The 20,207-nt window shown below is 47.1% G+C and overlaps 1 protein-coding gene across 4 annotated transcripts; it reads right to left on the reverse strand.

The window, feature by feature from the left end:
• Nucleotides 1-5,939: 5,939 nt before the first annotated feature.
• Nucleotides 5,940-19,934, reverse strand: POPDC3 (popeye domain cAMP effector 3). 4 transcript variants are annotated; one of them, XM_085574931.1, is made up of 5 exons: nt 18,917-19,030; nt 18,251-18,427; nt 9,834-10,572; nt 8,066-8,174; nt 5,940-7,221 (listed from the first exon to the last, which is right to left on the reverse strand). In XM_085574931.1, exons 3-5 carry the CDS (start codon nt 10,322-10,324, stop codon nt 6,892-6,894), a joined length of 930 nt encoding a protein of 309 aa, XP_085431057.1. In that variant the 5' UTR covers nt 10,325-10,572; nt 18,251-18,427; nt 18,917-19,030; the 3' UTR covers nt 5,940-6,891. The 4 variants fall into 4 exon arrangements, with proteins under 4 accessions (XP_085431057.1, XP_085431059.1, XP_021409451.1 ...); XM_085574933.1 differs by lacking the exons at nt 18,251-18,427; nt 18,917-19,030 and adding an exon at nt 19,518-19,934; XM_021553776.3 differs by lacking the exon at nt 18,251-18,427 and having other exon boundaries at nt 18,917-19,064.
• Nucleotides 19,935-20,207: the final 273 nt, after the last annotated feature.

Raw genomic sequence — 20,207 nt, forward strand, 5'->3', positions numbered from 1 at the left:
TTGAATACTTTAGTCTAATGGAAGAATTTAACTGAGGTAGTGTTATAAAAACCTTTTGGGGAAGGTTCTATAATTGACTAGGTTGAAAAAGTCTATTAGAGCTTTGTATCAGTTAGAGATATGGTATCAGAGCTTGCAGTCTTGGCCAGAGTTACCCAGGCATTTGTCTTTGGTTAACCTATAGGTGAAACTTCAATACAAAAATAAGAGAACAAATGTAACAACAAGCGTACAAAAGTAACATGCATGTGAAAACAAATGTCCATAGTCTTGAGTTGTTTTTGGCAGGTAGTTTTCATCTCGTCTTAGCACAGTTCAAATCTGAGCGCCTGCTTCTTGGTTTGCACCTGCAAAGTCATTGCCACTGGTGAGGGCACTGCCAGATTTCGGTGTATGGTAAGGCCTTACATTCTTTGCCGGGATCCATCTGAGTCCTTCACCTGTAGAGACACAAGCAAACCCTCTCTCCCATGTTACGAGGTTGCATGGGCTTTCTATTTGTCCTGTGACTGAGGTCTTGATCAAGACTTTTATTTTTACTTTTTTGTTGTTCAGAAAGTGTCTGTAAATGGGGATGTCAGGCTGTCCTATACAGCAATTTGAAAAATTGTATGCATATGGGGCTTTGCTGAACCTATTTTGGGGTGTGGCCTTATATATTCCCCTTTTCTGTTTTAATAAGCTGCTTTCTAGGGCTTTAGATGTCTTTTCTATGGTACCCAACAGCTGGTAACCATAGGAGAAAGGGAAGCTACTATCTCCTGCCGCTACTAGGAATTCTCTCTCGTCCAGAGATGGGACAGCTGTCCACTCTCTGGGACTATGAGGCTTGGATATATGCCTGTCCATCAGTTGGAGGCCATCGATGATCCCCTGAGCATCCTGGGAAACTGAGGCAGCAGGGGTGGTACTGGTAGGGCTAGCACAGTTCTCCGTGGATCCTGTACTCGTCAAAGCAGCTGCCAGGTGCTGTTCCTCTTTCCCTGGCTGCATGCTAAGCTGTGAGTCAGCTGCAGCTGCCAACAGCTGGGGCAGAGGGGCAGGAGTGGAGACTGTCAGCAAAGGCTCATGGGAGAAACCTGAGGATGTGGAGGGCTCTCTCCAAGCTGAAGCTGCAGCTGTGGAATGTGGATGCAGCCTAGGAGAGGAAGCAGGGGCATCCAGGGGCTGCAGGGGCGGCGGTGGGGTGACGAGAACTACTTGTTGCACGGCTGGCCGGAGTTCCAGGCGGGCACCCGGCACGGAGGGCTTTAGCGGCAAACCCGGAAGCGACTCGGTGGTCCCCGGCGTCGGCGGTGGGGCTCCTTCTGGCGGCTCCGGGGGTTCTGCCGGCGCCGCCGCTGAGCTCGGGGGTTCTGGCTGATCGCAGACCGCGGCACGGGGCGCGGGGGGAGCGGCGGGCTCCGTCGGCGGCGCGGCAGAGGCGGCGGGAACCGGCCGGACCGGGGGCACCGCGAACCGCGCATTCGCGGGGCGCACCACGTGGTCCGCCGGCCGAACCAAGATGGCGGCCGCGTCTGCCGCCCCGCCGGAGCCGTCTGATGTTGGGCCCGCACCGCGGGGGGTTTGCCGGGAGGCGGGGGGTGGTGGGGTCGCGGCACGGGGCGCGGCGGGAGTGGCAGGCTCTATCGGCGGCGCGGCAGAGGCGACGGGGACCGGCCGGACCGGGGGCACCGCGAACTGCGCATGCGCGGGGCGCACCACGTGGTCCGCCGGCCGAACCAAGATGGCGGCCGCGTCTGCCGCCCCGCCGGAGCATGCTGACGATGGGGACGTTCCGCGGGGGGGTTTGCGGGGGGCGGGAGGTGGCGGGGTCGCGGCGCGGGGACCCGGGGTGTCCCCCCACGGCCGGGGCTCGGGCTGGGGTGGGCGCACCGGGCTTCCCGGTGCTTCCTGTCGCACGTCCGGGATTGGGGGCGTGGCCAAGCGCCCTCCCGGCGCGGGCAGCGGCGGCAAGGCAGCGGCGGCGGTGATCGCCGGATCGAGCGTTTGTAGAAACGCGGCGAAGGCGCTTTGTAAGGAGCCAACGAAAGTAGCAACAGCCGCTGCTAGGGGGGTTTCGGGGGGAGCCGGGGCGGGCACGAGCCCCGCGGCCAGTAGGGGGGGCGGGGCGGCAGCGGGGGCCGGGACAGGAGCGGCGGCCGCGGGGGGTGGGGCGGGGCCGGGGCTGATCGCGGCGGTGGGGGGTGAGGTCGCGGCGGGGGCGGGAGGGGCGGGAGCGGCCGCGGCGGGGGCCGCCGAGCCCGGCGGCAGGCGGCGCGGCGCGGGGATCGGGGGGGTGCGGGGGGTGGTCGCGGGGGCCGGCGCAGCCGCGGCGGTTGGGGGTGGGGTCGCGGTCGCGGCGGAAGCGGCACGGGTGGAAGCGGCCGCGGGGGCCGGCGGCCGGCGGCGCGGCGCGGGGGTTGGGTGGGGGGTCGCAGGGGCCAGGGCGGGGGCGGCGGGAACCGCGTCACTCAGGGGGGCGGCTGCAGCCGGGGCCGCGGCGGGAGGGGGAGGGGCGGGGCGGAAGGGGATCGCGGCGGGGCCGTCAGCAGCCGCGTGGGCCGGCCACATGGCCGGGACCGGCTTTCGCGGAACGAACAGTTCGGCCACAGCTCTAAAAGCTGGGAGTAGGTCGCAGGCAACGGCGTCTCTCCTGGAAATCTCAATAAAAAGCTTATCACCTACTGAGTCCCAGAATTCTTTGGTAAAGGCGGCTGATCGATCCGCATGAGGGAAGTGGGGCAGGACCCATTCCAAAAGGGATTTTAACTCTTTCTTAGGCAAAGTACTATTATGACTACGTAACAGATGGTTCAATTGTTTATAGAGATCTCTATCTTGGGTAGAGTGGGATTGTCCCATATTTTAGACCTGTGTAGCTCACCTCAAATTCGCAAAAGCAGAGATCCTCTCCTCAGGACTCTGCACAGGTCCCCTCAGAGCTCCGGGCGTCTCTCCGGACGGCTTTTCCGTGCTCGGGACCTTCAGACCTCCCCCCTCGGGGCTTCCAGCGCAGGCAGTGCTAGGCAGTGCTCGGTGCGCTCTCTTAACGTGGCCACGTGCCACCAGTTCACAGCTCCTTGTCGGGCAGTCCCAAGAGCTCCAAAAGCCCGCTATTTACAGGCGATGGTGCTCGAGGGTAAAATGCCTCGGCAAACTTTAAAGAGATAAGGCTTCTACGTTGCTTAGCAACGACAGCCTGTGCTCAGAGCGAAGAGGAGGCTATCACAGGTAATTACCGTGCATGGAGGTGTCGAGATTCGTGGGTTCCTTTTTCTTTCACGTTGGGCGCCAGTTGTGGGAAGAGTAGGCTCCTCTTGCACGGTTGGGGGTGTAGGGAGGCAGAGATCTCTGAAGCTTGCTCTTGGGGGGAAGAGGTTTATTGGAGAATTCAGGGATGCCCGAGCCTCGTGCTCTCAGGCGTAGCACGTGGCTGGGCTTAGGAGGACGGGGGAGGGGAGAGAGAAACGGAGGGTTTAGGAGAGGGGAAGCCCCAGAGAGGAAGGGAGTCCAAGAGAGGGAGGAAGTCCAAGAGAGGAGAGGGCCAAGAGGGGAAGGGAGTCCAAGAGGCCGCATGGCCGCTCAGAGCCCCCTTATCAGGGGCTCCCAGGTGGGCTGGGACAAGGCATGGGCCAATGGGGTTACAGACTCTGTTTTAGGGGCAGGTACAGAGGTGCGGGATGAGCCACAATCTTTTGCAGGGTGGGATGGAACAGTCCATTTCACTCCAGGATTCATCCAAGGGTAGAAGTGACATCCGGCTAGCTAAAATAACAATCATATCTATCTATCCTCTGCAACACCTGACCACTTCATTAACAGTTATTTCTGAGCTGTAATACAGGCATAAACGTTTTGATACTCAAGTCAAAACTTCATCTAGCTCCAAATGTTTATTAACCTATAAATAATTATAGAATCATAGAATGGGCTGGGTTAGAAGGGACTTCTAAACGCCATCTAGCCTAACCCCCTTGAATTAGTGGGCATATCTTCAAATAGACCAAGTTGCCCAGAGGTCCATCCAATTTGAACATTCCCAAGGACCAGGCATCCACCATCTCTCTGGGCAGCCTGTTTCAGTGTTTCATCACACTCAATAATAAAATTCTTCCTTGTATCTAAATACATCTTTGAATTTAAAGCCATTACCCCTTGTCCTATCCCAAGAGGCTCTGCTATAAAAAGTCTGTCCTCATCTTTCTTGCAGGCCCCTTTAAGTACTGAAAGGCTGCAATATAATGTCCCCTGGAGCCTTCTCTTCTTCAGGCTGAGGAACCCCAACTCTCTAATGCCTGGGTGATTATGATCTCACAAAACTTGTCTAATTTTGCTGTCATAATTCTGAACATATCTTCATTCAGGTAGATTATACAGCCCTCCCAAAACACTGGTATATGAGTCGCATACTGGAGCATATTTCACTGTATGTTTTAGAAGTACTGCCCAGATTAAAATAAAAACAGAAGTAGAGAGAACTTCTGTCTTGCTTCCAGCCCTTTTGTGTGTACTTATATTATTGTAGATATCTATTTTACAGCTGAATTTTACAGCTGAGATGTTCTGCTAGTTACATCTCAAACAGATGCTGGAAAACTAGAAACAATTTTTAAAAAAATTACTCGAAGCCCAGAAAGCACAGTAGCAACACCTAAACAAGATTAGCTAAGAGTATGTTCAGATACTGAACCAGACATGTCCTGGTAGAGATTTCTGACACTAACCAATTCCAGCAGAGAAAAGCATCACAGAGGATTGTGTTTGGGATGTGTGTGACAGAAACCAAGGCATACATCAGTCACAAAAAAGAAAAAAATATCAAAATATGTCATTAAGCACCCATCATTCCCCAGTATCTTTCTAAGCAGTATGCTACAGCTTAAATAGAATACATAAGCTTGATATAGAAATTGGGTGAGTAAGACTCCTTGGTCTTATTTTAAGGTGAAGATGATCAAGCTAATTTACTTCAGTAGGGTCAGAATTTAGTGAAGACAAGTTTTCTTGAATAAATAGGCCAAATATTCAAGAAAACCAAGAAGAACATTAACAAATTATTTATATGACACCTAAGTCTAGAATAAGACCTCTTTTACGCATTAAAAATATTTTTATGTTTGTAGACTGTTACACAGATGTACATCCTTACAACATGCTGCCAGCCTCTGGCACTTTGTGCTTTACTTATCATCTGAAGAGGTCATTAAAAGCCATCAGTGAACTGTTTGCATTTTTTTCCAGTTCTCTTTCAGCCAAGACAAAGTAGCTCTGTGACTCAGGGACTTCATGCATTAAGCAAAACATAGAGAATACATTGCCTGGAAGGGATATGAGAATGATGTGGGGGTTATCACATTGCATGCTGGGGTATTTATGTTTGGCTGGTTTTCCTCTCTGAGGAAGCAACATAAAGCTAAAAGCAATATTTGTACAATCTTATCTGCTCCACACTAAATGTCCTTCAAACAGGTTTCACATCACTCCTAATAGCTTTCTTATACATACTGCATGATTATCCTTCAAGTGTAAGATCGTGTCATCATTTTAAGTCCTCCAGAAACAACTCACAAGATCTGAACTTATATGTATACCCACACACAGAGATGCACACAGGGGTCATCCTACCAAACAAGCCAGCAAATTTAAAATATTAAAAATATTATCTACTTCCAGACATATCAAGCAGCAATCCATTCTCATAAAATAGTAATGCTTCTTACTTTTTGACTACTGGCAGGCATCAGGCAGAGCAGCAGGAAGGTGAGTTAGCAAAGACATTTGGCCACTTCTCTTCAAAGGCACAGTGACCCCGAGAGTTGAAACCAACTCCTTCCTACTGAGGTGTGATCTGAGGTTCCCTTATGTCATTAAAACACCACAGAATTAGGGAGAGAATATCTTTTAAATAAAAAATTTCATAGGCACAGAAAAGTGACTCTGGAAGCTAAACAATAATGTGTCAGTTAAAAATTGTATTTATTGCTGCAGCTGTTTTAGTCTCTTCCTGACAAACACAGCTAAAAGGAATATTATACAACAAAATCCAATGCTTTGGCAGTAGATTGATTAGCATTATTTATTGTACATGTCACGAAGGGCACTTACACTGCAGAAGCCCAGGTCCTATAGCATCACATTCTATCAGAAATGCTACACAATCATTTCCCTAAACTGTATTTGCAGCAGTTAAAGCTCTTTTATTTTTCTAATGCCAGCAATGACACTTATGTTTGTTTTCATGTAACACCTCTTAAGGACAGTTGGAGAGAAACCAGTTATTCATGGGACAGAATTTGTTGGTTTGGTTTGGTTTGGTTTTTAGCAATTCTGCTGTGCATTTCAAAATCTTTCATTTATTTAAGAAACAAACCCAATGTGATTGTTCCTTAGCCTTTTTTTCAGCAACATTATTCATGTAAATTGAGAGAATGTTCACATGGCATAAAAAAGAACATTATAAGCTGATTGCTATATTTGAAGACAACTTACTTGTCTTCATTGACAATTCTGATTATATTTCATTGTGACAAAATTTTTTTTGAAGAAAATATAATTACAAATAACATGGGCTTGCTTTAAAAAACAACCAAACAAGAAAACAACACACCACCACAGAGGTCACCACAATTGCAGTAAGACCTCATACTGTTATGATTTGTTCTCCTTCAAAACGAAAGAGATGAAGACCAACAGGAGTATCAACAGAAAGTAAACATATTGCACAGACAGTCAAAATGCAGAAGCCAACCTGCTGGCTTGAGATAGAGGATTCACCCTACTCCAGTTAACATAAATGGCACTTGTCAGCCAAATTTGGCTTTATCTGCTTTTGTCTCTCTGCTCATCCGCTTTGCCGCCTTCCATTTCCCTCCACCGCTTTGAGGAGCGGCTGCAGCAGCATCTTCCCTGCTAGGAAGGTGCGAGGGCGGAGGCGCAGTCCGCAGCCGCCGCGGGCTTGCGCCGGGGCGAGCCCCGCTGCAGGCGGTGGGGGCGGCGCGGGGGCGGCGCGGGCGGGGCGTCCGGCAGCGCCGCGTGGTACAAGTTGGGCAGGCGGATGTCGTACCGAAAGCCCTGCCCCACGTGCACCCTGTCGTTCAGGGCGTACAGTTTCTCGGCGATGTCGCTCCCGATCAGAATGGAGAACAGGCGGGAGATGAAGCGGTGCTTAGCGAACAGCAGGTACAGCTTCTTTCTCCTCCAGGCCACGTACCGACAATCTGTCTCTGCCGTAAGCGTTACCTAAAGAGAGAATTGAACAGCCGGGTGACAAGGTGCTGCTGCTGCTGCCGCCCTTGCTCAGAAGGCATCCCCCTTTCCCAGCAGAACCTGTCTACTGCAATTAGAGCCTTTTACCGAGCCAGAGAGCTCTGGGAGGTTACTGTATGCAAAACACAAATGAGAAAGGTGACTGGATATGGGCTTAAGTGATCACATCTAGTTACCTCAATGACAATATCCCGGTGCCTATATGGCGTGCCTTGTTCAGTGCCACACGGATGCCCTGGTTCAGCCCTGCACTCCCTGCTTCACTCTTGGCAACCTCAGCTGAAAAGGCAGGTCTAAAGAAAGCTCTCAACAAATGCCATTTGTCCTCGTGACAGCAGACATCAGATCCAACGCAGACAGGAGCCAGCGTGTCAGGCAAGTGACAGCAGCGGGAGGCTGACAGAGCGCAGGGGCAGCCGCAGCTGACACCGTGTCCCATGCTGTAACCCGTGCCAAGCTGTGTCCCGGGCACGACTTTCCCTGGCTCATCTCCCATTGGGAAACCTCTTCAGCACCAGCTTCTTCCCACCCCGAGGAAACCTGGCTGCTCAGGGCTGAGTATCAGCACAGCCAAAGAATGCAAACAGAGCCTACCTCCCAGATTAGCTTTAAGAAAACCCCTGTTTGTTGTAACAAGACACAAACAGCAAAACCAGTCCAACAGATAAAGAGGATTTCCCAAACTAATGGGATGCCACTTGTTTGCATAGTATCACAAACAAAACGCATAACTGAATAAATTTCTTTCTGGATCAAGCAGTACTTGAACAGTTTCCTGTAGCACTAAAGAAAAAAAAAGAAACCCTTTAACTTTTACCTGAAAAATTCCTTCTTCTGTGGGCCTCAGTGAATCCCATTCAGGAGAGTCCAGAAACTGAAGAGGAAAAATATAATGCAGAAACTCCCCATCAACTGTCACTCTGATCCTACCAAGATAAGATGGGTTAATTTTTTAGCACTACCAGCAATGACTACTACAAGAATGTGCTATTTCTGCCTGAGTAATTTAAACATAACTTTGAAAGCATGAAAAAGCAATCAATGGCCAACATTATTCTAATTATATTTTTGAACCCAACTTGCTCAGGCCAGCTAAAGGAGAATACAAGATAATCATGCAAGTGAAAGGGAAATCTTTCCAGGCCTTATTCAAACCACATTATTTTCTCTGTGGTAGGTCTGTGCAGTGATACACAGTCTTTGCTGTTAAAAGGCCACCATGCACTGGAGAGGTGAAAGACCAATGCCCATAACAGCACTTATCTGCTTCTCCTGAAAACCATGGGATTTATTTCTGGTTTTGGAAAATACATATTTTAGAGAGAACAAAGTGGCAAAAACTGGGAGTGGGAAGCAGGAGTGCCCCATGGCAGGGGTCAGGTAGACCTCTCTCCATGTTTAACAGGAATTACATGGCCACAGGACTATGTCTGGAGCCAGAAGAACAGCCTGGCATTATGGGATCTCTATGTAAATGCTGTGGCCTTCTGAAGATGCCAAAGGAAAACTTAATTTCCTTGCTACTTTTTAAGTAACATAAAAAATTTGAAGGCACACAAGCAGCCCCAGCTCTAAGTGGCTGGACATGTAGAAGGATGGATACCTCTCCTAGAGAGTTCCCAAGAGTGCTGTGAACCAGGGTGTCACTACAGAAAATTGCCCACAGTCCATATTGTTCATTGCAGGTAGTCCTAAATCAACTGAGTGTCAAGCTGCCTACATCCATCCATGCAGCAGGCTATCAAAAAGCACCCACCAAGTGTTCCATCAAGGACAGTCCATGTCCATCACCTCTGGGTGTCCGACCTACTCTTGGTTGGTGGCCTGGGACTGCATCCTGCTTTGCATACAGTACAAAAGCTAGTGTTTCCCTCCAGGAAAGCATCAGCAAGGCTGCCAGAAGGCTCTCCTGGAAGCAGGGAGTACAAGCAGGTGGATTTACTGCCTCAGAGTCTAACACAGGGTCACAGTATACAGTAACTGTAGACCCAAGTCTGCAAGTCTTGATAAGGCTCAACTACATCCTCTTGTAATGAAAGGTCACTTTTAAGTCTTTTTCTCTTCCTTATCAGTACCCTTCTCCCACCCCCTTGATAGCAACTAAATACAATCTATATCAAAGTCAAGATCTCTATTAAACAGAGTTTATCTCAGTATACTCAGTTTTGTAACTAACATTTTGTCCCATTTCAGATTATACTAGTAAAGAAAAATAGGACAGATGCTATGCTCATCAGCTAGGCAGTAGACAGAAAGCAAGCCATAACCTGAACACTGAAAAATCCACATTTATTCCCTTTATCTGCCTAACCTGTTAAAAGATATGATACAGCAGCCTGCAAAAGAATGACTTCAAATGTTTTCTTTATGCTATTACAGATGCTTAGTGGTTTTATGCCAGTACTATCCTAGACAATTGTATTTAACCTATTAATATTTATATTACTTGCATTAATATTTAATCTGTTGTTCTGGAAAATAAAGAAACAATACACAAACCAGGCTTTATCCTTTTTTTCTTTCATTTTCAATATGGAGAGGAAAATAAAGATATTTGCAGGAAATCTGAACAAAACAACACCAACCTGCCTGACACAAGCAAGGACAGTTTGTCAATAGGTGTTTTGCCCTGCATGGCGTAACAATGCTCCTTCTCCAGGGTAATCACTTCTGCATCGCAGCACAAGACAATCTTCCTGTACACAGTCAAGGAAATTCCCAGAGGCTGGAAGAGAGCACTGTAGAGTTCCTGGAATTCTCTGTCAAAGGCAACACTCCGGACTTGGTAGGTGACATAAACGAACTGGACGAAGCATATAGCGAACAGTACAAAATTCCAGGAGAATATGTCAGCAGCACACACATCCAGCCAAGCCCAAACAGAAGAGCAGAGAAAGCCCAGTCCAAGCAAGCTGAAGACGTAGAGGAGCCCGAAGAATCCACTTCCACCCATGAAGCCCACAACAAAGAAAATACTGGCTAGGTGGTAGATAGATCCCTCTGCCTCTTGCTTCCAGGACGTACATGTAGGATGTGCATATATCAAACTTTCCCAAAAACTTGCATTTTCTCCCATGGCTGGAATATTTTTTTGACTCAACAATCTTGAAAATTTTTAATTATGAGATCAACTAGTTTTGGCTTTCCTTTGGTTTTCCATTCTTGCAAACTTTGCTCAATGGTCACATAACATCAGGGTCTCTTTTGGTAGTGAAGTTGCACTTAGGATTTCCAGCATCTAAGCAGCTAACATTCTCAGCGCTGTTTCTCATTAGTTCATGCATTGTTTTGACTTTGGTCATGTAATCTGTAGTTTCATCTGATCTGGACAAGTGAAGAAGAGATGAATTACTTATAAAATTATTTTCATCAATTAAATTTTATCAAAGTTTTATTGCCTAAAACCACAGACTACTTTACAATCCAGTTACCCTTGAAGTTCTGTGATTCCAGGATCAAACTTTAATATTCATTCAGCTGAAAAATCATATTTTCTGTATCTGTGATCTGAGTAGCAACCACTGAACTGCCACTGAATCCATGTAAAGCTGTGTGTTGCATTCACAACATCCTGTAACAAGCCTTTGTACAGCCTCTCTGCTGACAAGGTAGTTGGATTTGTTGGTCCAGACCCTGCTCCCTGAGAGGCTTTTTAAATGTCTTACACAGCTCTTTAACAAGAAGAGACGGTGAACTCTTCTTCCTTGTTCACCTCCTCCATCTCTCTGGATTTTGGTCAAATCATTCTCATTAATGGGTTGAGCATTCTCTCAACTCTCTGACCTCTGTTCCTGGGGACAAAAAAACTCCATCCCCAAACACCACAACAAGGGAAACCCAAGTGTCACAGGGGATGGGCTTTTCTACTCTAAGGATAACAGGCAAAAAAACTCCCCTGTCACATATAAGGAAGAATACAAAGCTTAAAAGCATCTTGATACAGATAATGTTATTAGAATATGAAGGAAGTAGTCCTGAAAAATATGACTCAAAGAATATTTACAAAGCAATTTTATAACATTACTTCTACATCATAGAATTTCATGCCATGGACCACATAATTTTATCATTCAACACTCTAAAATGTGAAACATGCTATTCATTTTCATATGGTGATGTAGGCCTAAGAGTTTTCAAAGGAAAACACAGAACGAAGAAGTATGAAACAAACTCCAAAATAAATCTAAAAACAAAGAATCAAAATTAGCTTTCTACATCTGTCTTTTAAAATAAAAATACATACATGTGAGATTATACACAGTAGAAATTACAAAGCCAGAATATATTAGTGGTGTAATCAGTATTGAAACCTTCCAAAGCCTTACTGTCTGGTTCTTTTCCTGGTAGAACAGCATGGAAACTAAGAACTATCTTATTATAAAAATTATCATATTCTCTAGAATATCAAAGTAGTTTGGTTTTTTTTCCCCTCACAAGAGCCACAGAAGTCAATACTTTAAAAGCACTGCTGTTGCAGTGAAGCATCCAACATCATTCATCACAGCTTTCAGTGGTGCTTCTTTTACAGCGACAGGTCTAAGAAATTAATAAAGAACATTTGTATCGTATTTCCTAGCCACCACAGCATTACTTCTAAGTTTATTCAAACCCCAACATTAATTCTATGATTGAATAACAGTGGTGCCAAATAAAGACATAAAATCCCACACAACGGAGCATCAGAGCTCAGACGAACAAGTTAGGAGGAGACTCTCCCTCTCTGGGAGTGGTGATAGGAAAGTCACTGGCCCATAAAAATGCCACAGCTAAAGAGCACAGAATCTCTCCCAAATTACAATGCTCAAAATCCTCCTGCAGTGTAAGAACAGCATTACAAGAATAAGGTAGTTTACAACTAAAACCCTTGCAGTTTGTTTCTTTATCCAAATACTCTCCTCTAGTACAGGATTCCCCTCAGATATAGGATTTGTCCCTTGGAGACTGGGAGATGGAATCTGCATCAGTTACAAAGAAGTTACCTAGGTATGGTAATGGTCATGAGGAATTTTAGGTGGTGCTTCTGTGATCAGGGGGTAAGAGTTTTGAATCAAAAGAAAATAAAACTGGGACATGCAGTTTCCAGACCTTGTGTTCTGAATCTAGTCAGTATTTCCATCATACAGTCAGAAATCAGTGGCAGAAGTTTTTTGTTTGACTGATTGTTTGTTTAAAACAGAATCACTGATAATAGTGATTTTGGATTATTGTTAATACTTCTGCTCTCCTGCCAACATTTTGCTCTAAGCAGTTTTACTGAAGACCCTAATTTCTAAATGAAAACAATAAAAATCAGTGTTTTGAAGGGAACCATGACTGAGGAGATACACTGGAAACTGTATGCATGCCAGAAACAAAACCATGGTGGTGCAGTAATTTGCTTTACATTACCAACATCTTTTCATTATGTAATGTCACACGTTACAATAATTTGACACAACTTAATAGTAATTTCACTGAATGTATGTACAATTTTTAATTCACTTATTGCTTTCTCAGTCTGCCCACACTACAGCTTACAGATCATTTCTGTAAAGCATCTAGTATGACAAGATGGGCCAAATAATTTGGAAAGAACAGAGTACCACTAGAACATGGATATAGGCTCATCATACACAAAAACAAAGTCTTGAGAAAACTGTTCTGCATTTGTTCATTTTCAGAATGGGACCTGTCTTCCAAAACCACTGTGTGGAAAATTCCCACTTATTCCATTAGTTCTACACAATGAGAACTTTTACTGTGCTGTGGCATCTCTCAGAGTGGAGAGAGCCTCTCTCCTTCCAGGCAGGATGAAGGGCAAAGGAGGAAGGCCAGTGCTAGCCCAAAGCACAGTCTTACTAACACAACACTCTCCTGAGCTACACAAGGTGTGCAGGCAGAACCAAACCCTCTGGAAATACTGACAAAACCCACTCTTAAACGGGACTGACTTCTCAGGGCTATGGTAAAGAGAAGTCATGCTTGCTACCAGCAAGCTGCAGGTGGAAAGAGAGGATGCAGCTCTTCTCAAATAAAAAATTATTCTAATGTTTGTGAGCTAAAAATCATTGGCAGCTGTAAATAGAGCAGAGGCAGTAATAGTAAAAGGCCTAGGTGTAGTAAAATTTCCAATTTTGAGGGATATTTAATGCTAGATTAGGCCTTTCACATTTTTCTTTATAGTTCCTGCAAGTCCAAAATTTTTAACTCTTGAAGGTTTCAGAACAGTCACTCTAATTAAGCCATTCATCTACTGCAAGTGAGGTTGTGGGGGAGAAAAATCCCCCAAACCAAAAAAACCAAACAGCTGTGATACCAACTGAGTCATCCTCCACAGCAGACAGCATTACCATTTGTAAGCACCTGGAGGGGACACCATCCTGTCACTGAGGTGCTTTGTCCTTCTGCTTTGTTTGATGTCCTGCTTCGATTGCCCTGGCTGTGGTGAACAGCTATTGCTACAAGTTCATTTGATGGTGATGATCCAGCAAGCAGGAAAGTGCATTTAAAACCCATGGTTTGGCTGATAAAGCTGAAGAACCGTGCCTTCCCAAGCAAACACTGAGTACTTTTACTCCATCCCCTGCCCATGGAGAAGGAGCCCCATGCACGGCACACTCCCTGCCATGGGACTGCCGTAATCAGAATGACACACATGGACATCTGTAGGCTGCCAAAACCCCAGCTTCATGCAGGATGAGTCCTCCCAGCTCGGGAAGGAGATGTGCCCTGCCAGCACAGCCTGAATTACTGACATGCTTCAGAGTGTCTTGCCCCACCACACATCCCACCTTCTCCAGCAGGACACATGAAGTGATGTGAAAAATCGGCACAGGCTAGAGATGTGAGCAATATACAGTGGCATGGACTTCTTTAAAATAAACAGCAGTGCTAAGAGGACAAAGTTGCCCTCAGAAAGTGTTGATATTACTGAGTTTGCTGGAGTTTCAAAGCAGAAAATTGAGTATTTCACTTATACACTACCAAATAAATACCTGCTGGCAATTTAAAATTTAATATAAACAGTACACTGAACCAGTCAAAACAGAAAGAATTTGCATTGTTCAAATGCACATTACAACCTTCCCCCTCCTCAAATTTTTAATTTGCTCCATGCACTTTACCCCATTTTTGTCATTGATGATTCAAATTCAACTCTGAGAAGCTCTGTGTGTTAGTAATTGTGTCTGGATCACAATAATTCCTGCAAAAAAAGAAACCCCAAAAGCCCTGAGGCCACCAGCAGTTCTCTCTTTGGTCTTTTTTAATTAAATCAAAAGTAAAGCTATTCAGAGTTTGAATAGTCCATTCTTTAGTTGCCTTATCCCAAGCACTCTGAAAGCACTTTCACATTGTACATGTGCTGTACATGCTAATCTTGTAACCAGCCTGGTTGAATTGTTTGCTACAGGTTTGGAAGCAAAACGAAAGATTTTTCTTTACAGCATATGCACTTCTTAGCACAAAATGAGATTATGATGGATTTAGCACACTACAGGGTGTATGTTTACACATGAGCTAGGAGTCATAGCCTGGCTTGACACTCCAGCAACTCCATCAGGGGCAAGGCAGTCCCTCCAGCCGGGCCGGGGTGGGGGTCCTCCTGGCTAGACACCCCCTAATTCCAGAGGAATGAGCTCCAAGCATCCCCTCCAGGCTTACAAATTACATCTGGTGTAACATAATTTAGATTATAAAAAGAAATTGCTACTTAATTTCATCAAGTAGTTTCACATGCAATATAAAGGCATATGTCAGTTGAGATGCCCCTTCCTTCCACTGCCCCTACATCCCTGGAATCTGTGGCCCCTACTGACACCTATGGCTCCCAATCCCTGTTTATGCTGCATACTTTCCCCAAGCTACTTTCCTTCTGCAGAGGGGCTAGACACCCCAGGGATCAAGAGAACAAACTCTTAATTGCAATGCAACATCTAATTCAGGGCACAGGGGAGCTCTGCTCTAACAGAGAGCTATGGCTCTGTGCCTCCAGGCAAGTATAGGCAGGTAAACCAGCTATTTTCAGTGATCATCTGTCCCTGGACCTACTTCAGGCTGAGAACATTCATGCAGCAATAAGGACAGTAACTAACAACACAAGCAACATTACCTTAAACTTCTTGAGACTATATCCTAGAGAAAGCTGTAATTGCAATACTGGAAAACACAACGTTTCCCCAACAAAATGCAGCCTGCAGGAATGTGGAAGGAAGGTGAGGAAGAAAAGGACTACCCAATCTAAAAGACAACAGTATCAAGTTAATCAGTAGCTATAAAACTAGAAATATTCATATTTTGAAGACACGCAAGCATACATAGCAAAGGTAATTAATTAGTAGAATGGTTTTAAAGATTTCCTTTGCTAGGAATTAAAGAAGTTAAGATGCTGTCTGGACCCTAAAATAAATCTGGGTACACTATTATTAAAAAAAATTATTTACTACAATTCTATTTTTTATGCTACAGGAAATCACATTAGATGATTGCAACAATGTCTCCTGGACTTTCGTCTTGAGTTACTTGATATAAAAAAGTTGTATATACCTAGAAAGTTTTGGAGCTGGTCTTCCCAGAGAAATCCAGAAGCCTATCACAGATACCAACTAAGAGCTGCTTTAGACAACAGAAAACACTGAAGACACATATATCTCTGAAATTATTCCTCCTCTATACATTATAGATGAAATCTTCATCTGTGTGGAGACAGCATCCCTTCCTGTGAATATATTCAAAGAAAGGAATGTGAATGCTTTACTGTGGAGCCTGTCTGCAACCCAAGCAACCAAGCCTCAGGATCCCACTCCCTGGGTGGGAGAGTGAAGAGGGACTGCAGTGCAGTTCTGTGTCCCTTCTACACAACCTCACAGCTGCAACAAGGGAGCAAGTGACCCACCCACACGAGTCAAAGTGAGTCATGGGAAGAGAGAAGATGGATCAGCACTCCCTTGGGTTGAGGCAGGCACTCCATGTCCCATTCATGTCTCATCACTGCCTCACCCACTGGCTCAGCACTGAGTGCAGGCTGTCACATGGAAGGTAAAGTGCCTCAGGCCTTAGGAAGAGCAGTCAGACCACACTTCCTAGTCCCTCCAGTACCTGCTTGGGCTGCAATTCCCAAACTGGACCCACCACACCGAGATCATCCACATGATGTGATACCTCCCCAGACAGAAATCCTTCTGGGAATGCTCAGAGCTGCAAAACAGATAGCTGGGGCATGTCCAGCCACCAGTGGTGCTTCACTGCTTTCAGGGCAGCTCTGAGACACGACCACCAGCCAAGCAGGAGTTTCCAGGACCAAAGCCCTGCTCTGGTCAGGCAGAATTTAGGCGACCATGCTTAAGGTTGTTCAACCAAGCAGCCCTTCAGCCAGCTGCTGCCCAGCCCTGGAGACACCCCAATGCCACCTCTACACTGAAGTCAACACTCCACACAAAGAGCCCACCAAATTTCTAATCACTATATGCAGTGCATACCCGAGTTTAAGGCTTATTAGGAGCACTGCATACAGTGAAGCCAGTATTACTTAATCTTTAATTCTTTAAAGACCAGCTAACTATACACTTCCAGTACTCCAACAATTCCTCATTTATCACTGTAAAATATACAATGCAGCCCTCTGTGTTTACAAAGCCAGTGTTGAAGATGCTGTCTATTTTATCATCTAGACAGTGGCTGAAATAAAAAAAACCCACATATTTCTTTCAAATTGAATCAGAATTAATAAGCCATAAGGAGATGTGATATTCTCACCAAATTAAGAAGTATAACTCATTTCGTAAGTTCTTTTGCTCCTAAAAACATGAATACAGAATGATAGATTTTTTTTTAAGATCAGCACTTGAATAAATTTGAGCAAGGCTCTTGAATATTGAATGGCATTACCAAAAAACACTTCAAGGGGTCTGTTTTCTTGTGTTTTAGAATAAAACTTGAAAGAAAATACAAGTTCAAACTTCTCTCCAGTTCAACTTTTAAATTAATAGTGGAGAAAGCAGCCACAAGGCACGTTTCAAAAGTGCTTTAAAAGTGGGTTAATGAACTACAGCTGAACTCTGCAGAATTCTGCTTAATTGAGTTTGTATGGTGAAGTAGTGCCTTTCAATGGGAATGTATTCCCATGAAACCAGCCACCTGACATGAACTTTATTTCCCAAAAAAGAGGCTTGGTTCACCATACCTGCAACTGGCTTAGAGATGTGCCATGAGCCATGAGTCTAAACACATGAACACAAGTTGTCTGTCATCATCTGGAAACACTGACCAGAGCTCTTCTTTGCAAAGTAGGAGAACACACTAAAAGTGTGGATAAAATCTGCTCTCTAAAGAACCCAGACACTTAATAAAAAGATCAAACATAGCTTCAGTTAATAACTTCTTTTGAATCCTTAATATACTGTCTGTTCTCAACTTTTGTCATAAAAGCTCTAAGGTATCTGTAAAGGCAAAGTTTGTGTCAGGAACCACAACTGACCACAGTTACCATTTTCTTCTGTTTCACTAGAGGATTTGCAGTGTACTTACTATTTTGCAGGCAAGGCATTTCTTTAAAACTTGACATTTTAAGCTACTTTATTATTTGGAACCACACAGAACTTTGTGGAAAGCCTGCACAGGACCAGTTCTGCAGAAGTGGAAACCATCCCTTGTTTTGCTGTGCTCAGTGAAGACATTTTAATTGTATGTGTACAATCATATTCCCATTAAACAACAAAGTTAGCAAGAAGCCCTAGCTCTGGAACCCGGGTTTCATGAATGACATCTCTGTAACACGGTCAGGTAGTCCATGATTCCGTATCACAAGAGATCTACTACATAAAATATTCGTTCATAAAGTGATTGACAGTCTAAAGACGAAGATTTATAGAATAAATTAAGAAAATGTGATAAAATATTAGAGTTTGGAAGAATGTGTTTGGCAAAACCAAATTGTAGTTTGGGGAAGGGAAGTGCTTTGTGAGGCTTGTTCTATCTTCGGAAAGGAGCAACTGCAAATGCAATTTCAGGGTTCATCTGCTCTTACCATTAGTTGATGGAGAGGGAGAAGAACCAAACAACGCCAACCTATGAAGCAAACCCCCAGCCGGGGGAAGAAATCCCCGAATCCCGAGGTGGTTTTGTGACAGCAGAGATAACTCCCCGAGCCAGCTCTTCTGTCAATGAGCGGCAGCACCCGGGCAGAATCAGAAACCCCGCTGACCTAGGGGACAAACCCTAACCTGAGACACACAAGGAAGGGTCCCACTTGAGACAGAGCCCTGGCGACGAGCAGCGCTGGGCACCGTGTCGCGCTCCTCTCTGGAGGGGACACGGCAGAGCTCTCCAACTTCCAGGCAGGGCTGGCTCGGGAGCTCCGGTTACCCCCGCCGGGCACGCAGGGAGGGAGGGCTCCCCTCCCGGGACGGTGACCCCTTGTAACCCTGCTCGGGACGCTGCCGATCCCTTGGGGCGGGCAGCTCTCCCGGGACCGCCGCTCCCGCCGCCGCCCCTGCCCCGGCGCGGGCGTCCCGGAGCGCGGCGGTGCCGGAGGCGTCCCCGGCTCCGCTGCCCCTGCCCCGGGCAGGGCGGGCGGCGCTCCGAGCGCTGCCTGGCTGGACAGCGCCGGCGGGGGGCGGGCGGAGGCAGCGCCGCGGCTTCTGCCCGCCCCGGCTCGGTCCGGCTCGGCCCCCGCCCTGCCCGCGCCCCTTACCTGCCCCGCGCCCCGGGAAAGTTGCCGCGCCGCCCGGACGGGACGGACTCGGGCTGCCGCTCGCCGCCGCCGGCGGGCACGGAGCCGCGGCTGTGACTAAAATAGGCAGAGGAGCCGCGGGAGCCGCGGGCGGCGCCAGCGGGGCCGGCTCCGAGCGGCCGCAGCGCGCAGGCGCCGCCGCGGGCCTGGGGCAGCCCCGGGGGAGCCCCGGGGAGCGGGGCCGGGCCGGGCCGGGCCGGGGGAGGCGCGGCGGCGGCGGGAGCTGCCGCCCGTCCCGCAGAGCCCCTCTGCGGCGGCGGCCGCGCTCCCCGGCCCGCCCCGCTCCCGCGGCTCCCGCGCCGCCGGTGCGCGCCGCAGCCGTCGGGACGGGGGTACGGGGGTACGGGGGTACGGGGCAGGCCGGACCGCCGGCGGCGGGGAGCCCTCGGGCACAGCAGAACCCTGAACTTGGGCACCCCAAAACCCGCCGTGGGCGCAGCCCAGGTGCCGGGCTGGACGGGCATGAAAAACCTGCTGCTCCTGGCACGGCTGTCTGGGGTTAAACTGTCTGCAACTGCTGGTTTGGAATCAATGACATTACAATTCTCTTTCACCTACTCACCCCAGCACGGTGTTTCTTCAGAGGGGAGATGGACGCCTTCAGGGTCGCCTTCATCACCAGGCTGGCACACCGTTCATAGCCGGTTTTCAGTTCGTTTCGCTGGAAGCAAATCCTCCCCAAGAACACAGAGGTGTCAGTGCATGAGCCTTTCAGTGTGCTACCTGCGCACTTGTTGTGGTCACTACTCTGTGTCTCGGGCAGAGTTTATTGACGGGGGCGGAGGAGGAGGCAGATTTACAAGTTGTTAAGACAGAAAAACCCACAGCCCATTACATGCGCAATTCCTGTTACTACAGAAGCTATTTGTCAGTAACTGGAGCATAAGCAATAACGTTGTTTAGTAGCAAGAGTGGAGAAGCCCGTGTGTGTGCCGGTGGCCAGCTGCAGGCAGGCTGGCACGCTCGTCGTGCAGCAGGGAGAAGTAGGGCAGGGCACTGACGGCACCTTCTCCAGCAGTTAAAGGACAGAGAAACCTGTTCTGCTCTAGGTAAAGGGATCAACACTTCTGAGAACTTGCTTTCCCAAGGGGGTTCTTTATTTTCAAAGATTTCTTGGCTCCATGTTTGTCAGGGAAGAAGATACATACATTTTTGGAATAATTGATTCTCTTAAAACTTGAGAAAGCAAGGAGCTAGAGCATTTTATGTAACTACCCTGAGTTACATATATTCAAATCTTTGTTATCTGATA

Source organism: Lonchura striata, chromosome 3 (genome assembly GCF_050655825.1).
Source record: "Lonchura striata isolate lonStrDom1 chromosome 3, ASM5065582v1, whole genome shotgun sequence".
NCBI classification, from domain to species: Eukaryota; Metazoa; Chordata; class Aves; order Passeriformes; family Estrildidae; genus Lonchura; species Lonchura striata.